This window comes from Sinocyclocheilus anshuiensis, unplaced genomic scaffold, assembly GCF_001515605.1.
Source record: "Sinocyclocheilus anshuiensis isolate Anshui unplaced genomic scaffold, SAMN03320099.WGS_v1.1 scaffold979, whole genome shotgun sequence".
Lineage (NCBI taxonomy): Eukaryota > Metazoa > Chordata > Actinopteri > Cypriniformes > Cyprinidae > Sinocyclocheilus > Sinocyclocheilus anshuiensis.
Genome location: NW_015544223.1, coordinates 1,137,525 through 1,149,661, shown reverse-complemented (window position 1 = coordinate 1,149,661; position 12,137 = coordinate 1,137,525). Strand labels below are relative to the sequence as shown.

The window sequence follows — 12,137 nt, the reverse complement described above, 5'->3', positions numbered from 1 at the left end:
TTAAATATCGCATGCGATTAATCGTGCAGCCCTAGTAGAAAATTAGACTATTAGTTAAATACATTTTTAATGCTACTTTTTTAATGCTATTCTGTAATATTTATATGATTAAATACCAAAATAATTATCAGATCTAGCAAAGAAGGATCTTATCTTACAAAGCTATGAAGGCCAGTGGAAAAATCACAGCTTGGAGAGAATTACTAGACATGTGATTGTTGTTCATTAGGCACTTTTTGTTTCGATTTTAATTTGATTTTATCTTAATGCTGATTAATTCTTTTAACAGTATTTGACTTTAGTAAAAGATTTGCTGTTCACTTTGAGCTGTTGTTTGAGTGCTGTTTTCTATATCCAGGAAGAACAGGAGACATGCATTAAGAATGTGTCATTATTTCTGGCTTTAAATCTACTTGAAAATAATTGAAATTGATTTGACACATTACTCTTAGGTTTATTGTGCCTCATATCAGCATTGCATTATCCAGCAAGTTTATTATATTTTTCTCTGTATTGTGCAGCTATAGTGTGAACTGTAAAAAAACAAAAAAAAAACAATATAAATCAATCAATCTGTTGATTTTGGCCTCATTTTTTATAATAGTGCTTCCCTATTATTAATGCACTTCAAATAATAATAATCTTAATGTCTTTTTTGCAGTAAAAAATATCTAATCGTTCTTCAAAATCAAAACTTCACCTGATTTGCAAAACTGTGTGAGAAATTAAAGCTTTTTTTAGAGGATCTATTTTTAATATAATTTGGGTGGTTTTTTTTTTTTTTTTTTTTGTATACTTTGTCTTTGTTTAAAACGAGAAATATCTGCAAGTGCCACAATACAAAATACACTTACATTCAAGATATATTCATATCTTATCTTATCCAAGATACTTTCATACATTTTGCTGTTAGCTTGTTTTAAGGATCTTTAGATACACTAGATATGCATTATTAAAGATACTCACAATGATTAAATGTACTCAAGAAGTATTTGTTTGTTTTTTACAGTACAATATTGAAAACCAATATAATAAGTGGATTCTACTTTGTGTGTGTGTGTGTGTGTGTGTGTGTGTGTGTGTGTTTCTTCCACTTTTAACTGCTCTCTCTTTGCTCTCAGTTACTATAATTTGGATGACATCACCCATGAAACCATTAACAGATACCTTTCAAACCTGGTGGAGAGGAGTCTGAGGGATCTGGAATGTTCCTACTGCATGGAAATACAGGAGGTAGAGTCATTTTAGCGTTTACATTTTTATGTGCTGCCCAGTTTTTTATGTTTTTTTTTTTAATAATAATTTACTTATATCAGTTATTAATAATAATCTGTTCACTATTACTGCTATTTTCAGATATTACTACTGCAGTATCATGAGTGAGCGTTGAGAGAGTTGCTGCAGAGTGTTTTATTTTATGTAGAATGCTGCCTTTGTAGACAGTGATGCAGAGCACTGGATTTTTGGAATGAAGCTAATAGTTGTTCCAGAAGTTGTCTTTTTGCTGGAGGACTGACAGGGAATTTCATCTTTGACCTGCCTGCTGTACGGCTGTATTTTGACCTCTGGTTTGTTAATCAGTGACCGTCTTGTTTTGTTCAGGATGAGCAAACCATCGAGCCGCTGACGTACGGCCGCATCTCATCCTACTATTACCTGAAACACCAGACCATCCGCATGTTCAAAGAGCGTCTGAAGCCAGAGCTGCCCATTCAAGAGCTGCTGGCCATCCTGTCGGTGAGCAAACATTCATTTTGAAAGGATCCACTCTTTCCTCTCATCTTCTGGTCATTGATGCGTTCAGGGACGGTGCACTTTAAACACCAATGCATCACCACCTTCACTGGCCAACATCCTGACACAGTTAATGATTATTCCATGAGTCCAGTTTGGCTGGATACAGCTGAGCACTCACACACACACACACACACACATAATTGCACCCCTAAGGGTTGGTGTGAAAATTAGCAGCTCTTTACGTTCGCCTCATTAGAGTGACGCCCCTCTAGAGTGCCGTGGCCATAATTGAGACATAAAGGCTTTTCACACTTCACTGATGTCCTCACCACATGACATCTGTCTCATAGTAGAGGCGCTGCAGACCTGATGGAAACTCTCAAAGAAGATTGTTAAAACATGTTCTTGAACAGTTTTTATAACCAGTCCTGATAGAGCAGTTGAGATTAGAGACCGAGCAACTTCAGTATATAAAAGTAATGGGAATATGCTTTAAATTGAAATTCCACGAATGTGGTATAAAAGAAATCGCATATCTTTTATTTTAACCAGTTAAGGCACAGATCTTACTTTATTACCAAATTAGGCGAGATCTGAAATCCTGTTAGCCATTCTGTCATTTTTGTTTGTTTGGTTTTGTTGTGTTTTTGATTAAAAAAAATATATTTCCTTTGGATGATTATTTAATGGTTATTGATAGAAAATAACAGATTCAATTTATAATTTTAGACATGTTACCAAATATTGATGACATGGTTGAAATCAATGAAATAAATGAAGCATTTTATATATATTTTTTTTATGTCGAATAAGCAGCATTTTTGTCCAAACGTTAATTAAGCTTCGTTATTTATTTTCAAGCCATTTGAAAAAAAAAATATGTGACCTGTTCCATTATTTTAAGTCGCTTTGACCCAGAAAAACATTTTTTAATTGTATACACAAATGTAAAAAGGTTTCCACTCAAATCTGTTGTTGATGTGTGGAAATTGTTTAGCATGATTAAATCATTTATTTAATTAGTTCTAAAATTTATAAGAAATATATTAAAAAAAAAATTTCATTTGGAAATTTTATATTTAAAGGACATCAGAAAAAATACTAATAAAATTGGCACAATTTAAAAGTTGAAATTTCAAAACTTTCAAAAATGTTGCTTAATTTAGTGTTTCTTCATAAAAGCCCATTGCAACTTCCAATTTCTTGTTTCTTATATATATATATATATATATATATATATATATATATGTAAGTAAAGAAGACATCAGAGACCGTGACTGACCGCTGTGTGACCTGGGCAAACAAACTACTAGAGGCCAGCTCAGATTTCCTGATGTTAAAGACATCGCCACAAATGCTTCATCTGCTGAACTGGTCAAAATATAGAAGGTCTGAGAGATGAGAGAAGGTTTGAGTCATGCCTGTGAATTTTAATGCCGGCGTGTTTGTGTGTCAGTAATAGGAAAAGAGCACATGTTAATGTGGTAATGTTGCCTGAGGCAGCAGGGATAAATCACTGATCCTCACAGTTATATGTTTCCCGCTTGATTATCCACTTACCACTCAGTCATTACATCTCGCTGTCTAACGCTCACACTGGTTGCTTAACAAAAGCATGACATGAGGTGGGCAGGACCCCCATTTTCACTCTAACCAGTCGTTCAATAGCAACAAATGACCCCTCCACATGACGCCTCCCCCATCAGCCCCTCTTTCACCCTTATTGTCCTCTAATTACCGTGGAAGGGTTCATAATTAGACACCAAGTCAAGGCCGCCCCTCACAGTTACAAGAGCTCCCCCATCCCAACACAATGGTCTTGACCTTCTCAGTTGTATTCAGCAATTAAAATAATACAACATAGCTATAAACTGTTAAACTGATATGCAATTCTTTGCAGTTTTTTTTTTTGTCTCTGTGTCTATGGTGCTATTAACACACGCATTAAAAAAAAAATGCATAAAATAAATATCCTGCGATTTGACAACCTCCCTGTAGCTGCATAATTCCCCCCTTTTACAAAACTTAGAATGTTCCATGAAATTTGAAACGTTATGTTTTGATGTTTCGTGAAAAGCAATGTACAAATGTGAATTGAATTGTATTGAATTGAATTGAATATTGGCATTTAAGAAGTAACATTATTATTATTATTATTATTATTATGTAATGTATGAAAATTATAAGTAAATCTTCAAAAAAGTATTTTTTTATTTCTTTTAAAAAAGAAAAACATTAAAATAAGGTGTTTAAACTAGTTTTTACAGTTTAAAGTTGTAATGTGATATAAAATATGTTAATATATTGTATAACAATCTTGGGACTTATATAACTACAATAAAACAATGAATATAATATTTCATTTTCAGAGGTTCACCTCTCTTTTTATTGATTTTTTAAGCCAAGTTTTGTAGGGCAGCCTGGAAATTCACAGAAAGTGCAAACAGGCTTTTTAGCTCAAAGAACTGTAATGTTTCTTTCTCTGTAAATGTCACTGAAAGATATGGAGTCAAACTGAACTGAACAGTTTGGCCTCCAATTACATTTATCACTTTTTTTTTCGCTTTATATTCTGTACAGTGCAGACTTCATAGAGAGATAAATCTAAGCTCAGGTTTAAACATGTTTAATAGTAACGGGTAGTGGTAGAAGAATATGCCTCATTGCTTCCTGTTTCTCATTGAAATATCTTCTACAATTGGAGATTTGGGGGTCAGTAATGCAATATATTTCTTAGTAAAAGAGTATATTCACTGAGAAAAAAAAGGTTGGGTTGGACTTTTATTCACTGGCAGTTGATTGGATAGTGAAAAGTGGTTGCTGTTTGACAGATGGCTGGAGAAGAAGGTTGAAAAAGATGACGTGATATCATCCTAACTGAAAAGTCATTGAAGAGACTTGTTACATTTTGATGATAGAAAAACTGCTTTTTTTACATTTTTTTTTATTTTTTATTTTTTATAACATGCAGTTCTGGATTGTGTGCAATATGACCAGGCTTTATTCTAGTTGTTAATTTTGTTTTTATGACATTACCTTTACAACAGGATGTCGTTCAATATTCAAAATATCGTAATAGTTTAAATCTGTCTATGGCATTTTTCAGTCTTTGATAGAATATGCTGGATGTGGATTGGCGGGTAGACATAAAAGCGAGTGAGTGGTGTTCAGCGGATGCTTTGTGTGTGTTTACAGGAAGCAGAGGAGTACGCCGAGCTCCCCGTACGCCACAACGAGGACCAACTGAACAGCGAGCTGGCCCAGCGGCTCCCCCTGCAGGTCAACCCTCACTCGTACGACAGCGCGCACACCAAAACACACCTGCTTATGCAGGCCCACTTCAGCCGGGCACAGCTGCCCTGCAGCGACTACGGAACCGACACCAAAACCGTGCTAGACAACACCATCCGCATCTGCCAGGTGTGTGTTTATCTTCATCTGTGTGTGAGTGTGTTTATGTATTACTGTTTCTTTCAAATCTACAGACTTACATTGACTCGGGAACAGATTCTCGGGAGCAGTTCTAGTTTTGTTCTGATAATAGCAGTATATCCCGCATATCCAGTATATAGATGACATGAAATCTAAACATAAAGCCTTTATAGAAATCTTTGTTGATTGGTAAAAAATGTCAATGAACACATTATACTGTATGTCAACTGCCTATTTGTTTGTTTATATTTATATAGTGCAACATTAGAATAAAACTCAAATTAATTGTTTCACTACTGAACTAGATTTTTGCCAAAAATGTATCTTAGTTTTTAAAATGTGCTTAATTGCGAATTGTGTTCTTGTTAAAGAACTACACTACCCATAATGCTAAAGAGAGATCTACTAATCAGAGGCGACACGTGGAAATGAGATTCACAGCAAGCAGTGTTGGCTTGAGTTTTGGCAGACTAGGGAAGCTAACAATAGCTAACTAGTTAGCTAGCTAACATTAGTTCATGTGGGATGTTTTTGATTTTTGTGTTGATATGCATGAGTATAAAGTTGTTGATGTTGTTGTTTTTTTTCTCTGAATAAAGCTATAATGTTTTGTCATTTGTTCACAGAGTTGTTTGGTTTGGTTCAAGGCTTAAGGCCTATTCATGCCAAGAACAGAAACTATAATATTAAATATATTAGTTTCCACACCAATGGACCATAATTTTCTGTTTATTCTAAGCACGCTTTAATGTCAGATGAGCTTTGGCTGTCAATGTTTGATCATTTATTTCCTGTTAATAATCGCTCTGAAAGTGTTTCTAACACACTTTCATTTATTTTCATGATCTGAGGTAAATTATCAGTTGTTGCTTTAATTATGTCACACGCAATGATATTCAAGCTGAAATTAAACCCTTTGATTATAATATTAAACTGTCAGGGTCTGTCAGGTCTACTCTACTCTGTTAAGGTCAGTTTAGCAAATACAGTGTTAGAGCAGGAAATAATAGCAAAACAAGATTTACTTTAGAAAATATATGTCCTTTTTTAAAGAAGAATTCACAACCTTAATTTTTCTATTATTGCTGTGGTTAGTGTGGGTGTGTTTGTGGGTGGGTGTTGCAAAAGCTAACAAGTTGCTTTTCTGAGACCGCATCTTAATGGTGCTCTGCCATCCTGTGTTATTCTGACGCGTGTAAACAGAATCACAGTGCAACACACTGAGGACAGAGTGGCTGAAGTGTGGATATGATTTATGGATATTCTGCTGTCAGGTTGTTTGGAACGTCATAAAACACTCGCCTCAAGGGCAGCCATAAAAAAGCCTGCGCTGCCTGAGCCGGCCAAGCAGCCTGATGTTGATTGCCTGATGGCACACCTTCGGATCTGTTTGCAAGTGGCTTTGCCTGAGACCGCACTCTTGATTTTCTTCGGCCGGAGACTGGACAGATTGTCCACGCTGGCGGTCCGGCTCTGCCAACGGCTCATGTGTGCGGAGCAGAGCGAGTGCCTGTGATTCTCTATGTGTGTGTGTGTGTCTGGGCGTGATTGGCTATGCTTCTACATGATGTGGTTACTTTTCTGGGTTCCCGCTGTGGCAGTGTTGCTGGCAGCCCCATGCATTCATAGCAGTCAGTCTCTCACACAGCTGAGCTCATCCTGCAGTGATGTCAGATAATTAACCCTTCCCATGATGCCCAGCTGTGATGATCACATTTGAATATTTATTTGCTCTCTCTCTCTCTCTCTCTGCATTTGCCATGAATTATAGACTATCAAAGTGTGAGTTATTACAGGAAGATACACTATCATTCAAAAGGTTGTTTTTGAAAGAAGTCTCTTACTTTCACCAAGGCTGCATATATTTGATCAAAGATACAGTAAAATCAGTAATATGGGGAAATATTTTTACAACTACAATATCTGTTCAGCAACCATTACTCCAGTCTTTAGAACAGCATGTAATTAAAATATAAATCTTTTGTAACATAAATTTTTTTACTGTCACTTTTGATCATTTTAATGCATCTTTGATGAATAAAAGTATTAATTTACTTAAACTTTGAAATGGTAGTGCAAAATCAAGAATTCAAATTGCTGTTTTGTTTTTGATGGTTTTGTAATTATTCTCAAATATTTCAAGTTATATACTTTTAGAAATCGTTCAAGTTAGAAATGTTTTACAATTTAAATGTGACATGTATGAATGCAAACAGACATGTTAGGCATCTTTAGCTAAGTTTCCATCAACATTTCCATCGCATTACTAAACATTGGATGAAAACATCACGATAAGCATAAAATCTTAAAATGCACATAAAAACCTTAGGTGCTCATTTGAGGTGATTTTTATTTTTTTATCCAATAAGAAAAAAAATGGAAGTCCATTTATCTTATAAATTCCTTGATGTGCAACAAAAAATCAGATCATGCTATTGGATAACTGGTCCATCAACTTTCATTTCATTATGGATACTTTTCACCAGTTTCCCAGGAAGTGACGATTTTGTCTGGTTGAACACATGGGAGGTGTCATGCGATGTTCTAGTTTTCCACATAAGTTTAATTTGCAACTTTGGATGGAAACATAAATATTGAAGGAGTAGTAATTGTGTAAATTCACTTCAGATTTTCAAACAAAGTAGTCGATGAATTTTCACAACAACTAGTTTCTTGCGGAAGCCTTGTAGGCTGGTTTACGGTCATGTCCAAACTATCATCAGTCCTTACCAAAAAAAATGGATCGACAGATTGCTCACAGTATATATTCTAAGAGGGTTTTTGTTGTTGTTGTTGTCTTATAGCCATTTATTAATTATAATTGTGACACTAATTAGTAATATCAGTAAATAAAATGACCTTAAATTACCTTGTAACAATTTAGTTAACACGCTGTCTTCAATAATTAAAAAATAAATAAATAAAATCTATATAAACGATAGTCTAGTCTAGTTACCTACGATACGATACACTTTATTGTCAGACTGAGTCTGAAATTTGTCTTACGTTACAGCAGGTTCACTCAAGGTTACAATACTTTATCACATAAACGACACAGAATGCAGAGCTTTCACACACATACATAAAAAAAAAGGACATTTAATTTTTATATGAGTTATTCAGCGCTAATACAGCTTGATGTACAAATGAATTCTTTAACTTCATTTAAACCGTTCAATAAATCATTTAAAACTTCTTTAACCTGCTAAACAGTCATTGGATGACTAGTAACCCGTTCTGTTTATTGTCAGTCCTCTGAGCTTTATTTGATTTATTTTTTAAAGAAAAATTACTATTATTTTTGAATGCCTGTCTGTCTCTTTCTTTCCTCACGGAAAGGTTTGTCCCATCATCCTGTTGCTGTCCTCAATTTACTCAAGCAGCTACTTTGAAATGTTAATCACAACTTTAATTTGTACTGCATTAGCATTTTGATTAACTTGCAGGGCTTTCCGGTGCTCTTCAGGTGCTTTTTACTCATAGTTACAGAGGAAATGACTTTTTGATTAATTAAGTGTGTTAGCGCAGCTGAGCTCAGCAAACTTTAACCTTAGATAGAGGAGGAGAGACTGACAGAACCACAGAGAGAGTGTGGAAATCTAGAAGACGGGCTGACATATAAATAAAGATATACCAATAGTACTCATTGATATTCCTAGTGGTCTGATTGTTTATATTCAATATCAGCATCACATAGTTTATCTAAAGGTAGGAATATATTTGCATTAAGATACTATCAAATGCCATGATTCTATTTTATACTGTGTAATATTTAGTTTGTGGGGTGGGTAAGACCACCAACGCTGCATTTATTTGATCAAAAATACAATTATTGTGAAATATTGTAACATTTCTTATTACTATCAATGTTGACAACAGTTGTGCTGCTTATTATTTTTGTGGAAACCATGACACATTTTTTTTCAGTGGTGTTTGATGAATAGAAAGGTCAAAAGAATAGAATTTATTTGAAATAGAAATATTTTATAACATCTTAAATATTACTTTTGATCAAATTAATATGTTCTTGCTGAATAAAATTATCCATTTCTGTTATTTCAACAACAAAAAAACTATTAACCCCAAATGTTAAAGCGTAGTGACTGTGTTGATGTTGTTCTCTCTGCAGGCTATGCTGGATGTGGTGGCGAATGAAGGATGGCTCGTGTCTGCGCTGAGCATTTGCAACCTTGTACAGATGATCATTCAGGCCAGATGGCTTCACGATTCCTCCCTGCTCACACTTCCTCACATCCAAAAGCAGGATCTCTATGTCTTCAGGTACAAAAACTTGTAAAGCATCCTGTACCGGGTCCGTTACTGTACATCCTTATTTCATCAACACTCATCACTCATTTTAACATCTGTCCCTACACGAATATTCCAGAACAGGTACTGTGTACAGAATCCTGATATAATAGAGATTAGAAATTATGCTCAACCAACATCAGTATAAAAAACAATATATTTGGGTAGTATTAGATGTCATTTTAACCGTTTTTGAAGTAATTTAAACAGTATTTTTTCTGATTCTTTTATAGTTACTCAAAGGGATACTCCACCCCAAAATGAAAATTTTGTCATTAATCACTTACCCCCATTTCGTTCTAAACCCGTAAAAGCTTCGTTCATCTTCGGAACACAATTTAAGATATTTTGGATGAAAACCGGGAGGCTTGTGACTGTCCCATTGACTGCCAAGTAAATTACACTGTCAAGGTCCAGAAAAGAATGAAAGACATCGTCAGAATAGTCCATCTGCCATCAGTGGTTCAACCGTAACGTTATGAAGCGAAGAGAATACTTTTTGTACGCGAAGAAAACAAAAATAATGACTTTATTCAACAATTCGTCTCTCCGCATCACTGTAGCGCCATTTTGGAGAATATCCGCTGGACGCAAGCAGAGTACACTCTTCTGTGTCAGCCGTGACACAAGGATACGTTTTCTACGTGTATTTACGATTTGAACGAAAACAGCGCATCCGTGCAGCGCGGCTGACACAGAATAGCGTACGCTGCTTGCGTTCAGTGGTTATTCTCCAAAATGGCGCTACAGTGATGCGGAGAGACACAGAGGAGACGAATTGTTGAATAAAGTCGTTATTTTTGTTTTCTTCACGTACAAAAAGTATTCTCGTCACTTCATAACGTTACGGTTGAACCACTGATGGCAGATGGACTATTCTGACGATGTCTTTTATTCTTTTCTGGACCTTGACAGTGTAATTTACTTGGCATTAAATGGGACAGTCACAAGCCTCCTGGTTTCATCCAAAATATCTTAAATTGTGTTCTGAAGACGAACAAAGCTTTTAGGGGTTTGGAACGACATGGAGGTAAGTGATTAATGCCAAAATTTTCATTTTGGGGTGGAGTATCCCTTTAACATGCAATTTTTTGTAGTGTCATTAATTAAAAACATTGAAAACAATTTGATGTAGGATTTACTTTGAAACAATTTTCACTCATAAATTGCAAGTAAATTTCACGGGGAAAAGAAATGACAAGTAACATTAAATGTGAAATTCTGAAGTAAAAATACTTTTTTTTTTTTAAAGCCTACTCCAATAATCTTACAACTTTGCAAAGTTATAAAAAACAAAATCCTAATGAAGGCAAAAAGGTGTTTAGAAATGGAAAAAAAAAAACTGTCACCAGTTACAGGACATATAAAAGAGTTGATATCTGTTTTCTCACAGCTGTCTTATCACAGGACAGATCATAACTAAAATTACCAAATGTGAAGTTACTGTATTTTCCCTTTGCTCAGTGGAATGGGGTAATTATGGTGCAGGCATCTTATAACCTGTAAACAAATCCAGATGTTGTATGTAGCGTGATCAATCCTATAGCTCCAAGATAAAAGACGTGTTTTGTTTGTAAATGGTAAATGTCCCTACTTGACACATCTAGTACACAAAGAGCTTGTGAAGCAGCCAGTGACGGGATGTTAACCCAGTCCTGCTGCAGAGCCTGATGGAGTTCCTGGGTCACGTCTCCAGGTGCTTTGATCCAGGGTGTCCCAGAGGTGCTGATCGTCTGCACACTCCTGAGGACAGCTGTGACCACAGCATCTGTGTGGCCTTCCATTGTTCTGCTGTTTACCTCACAGATTTAGTGTTTGCTGCACAATCTTATCATGAATCTCATCAATCAAATGGAGATACCTGCTGTACGTCTAACCAGAAGACCCTGATTGGGGCCAGTAGAATCATTTGGCCCTTTCAGTTCAAAATGTTGAATGCCCTAGAATGGCCTATAAGTTATAGAGCATCCTAGCATTTGTGTCATAGCATCTGATGTGTGGTGAAGCTCATAATCTACATACACGAGTGGACTGACTACAATGTAAGACAACCATGTTGTTTTACAGTGGGTTTGCATGCCAATTAAAGGCTTGGAAAATTGATGCTTTTACAATAAAAACTATTACTTATTGATACATCTTGCTATAATTCTGATATGAATGATCTTTAAAAAAAATAATGAAATTAATGACTCAAAACCTTTTGTTTTATTACATTTATTATTTCATATTAGTTACGTTGACTATATTGATGAATTACAACATGGTTTTGTACGATATAAAATATTTTTAAATATCTATATTTTGATATTATATGATATCAATTTACTCATAACATGACTACTGTTCAAACGTTTGGGGTTGGTAAGATTTTGGGGAATTTCTTTTACAGTATTATTGTGAATAATATTGTGAAATATGATTAGAATTTAAAATAACTGTTCATATATGAATATATAGCGAGAGAGAAAGGATTGATTGATTTTTTTTATGTACTTTTCAGAATTCATTCTAATATTTTATTTGGTGTTCAAGAAATATTTCTTATTATTGTCATGGTTGGGGTTAACATTTTTTTGGAAACTGAGGCATTTTCTTGTGGAGTTTTTATTTTACATTAAAATCTTTTGTAACATTTTATGTTTAAAATATACGATGGG

The 12,137-nt window shown here is 34.9% G+C and overlaps 1 protein-coding gene across 1 annotated transcript in view; it reads left to right on the top strand.

Moving 5' to 3' along the window:
- ascc3 (activating signal cointegrator 1 complex subunit 3) overlaps positions 1 to 12,137 on the top strand; it is a gene marked incomplete at its 5' end in the record, with an annotated part of 88,994 nt that overhangs the window by 71,840 nt on the left and 5,017 nt on the right. The window contains 4 exons of the mRNA XM_016497978.1: positions 1,122 to 1,233; positions 1,603 to 1,737; positions 4,933 to 5,157; positions 9,299 to 9,450. Of these exons, the coding sequence (XP_016353464.1) occupies positions 1,122 to 1,233; positions 1,603 to 1,737; positions 4,933 to 5,157; positions 9,299 to 9,450 (624 nt within the window). The remainder of the gene's footprint in view (positions 1 to 1,121; positions 1,234 to 1,602; positions 1,738 to 4,932; positions 5,158 to 9,298; positions 9,451 to 12,137) is intronic.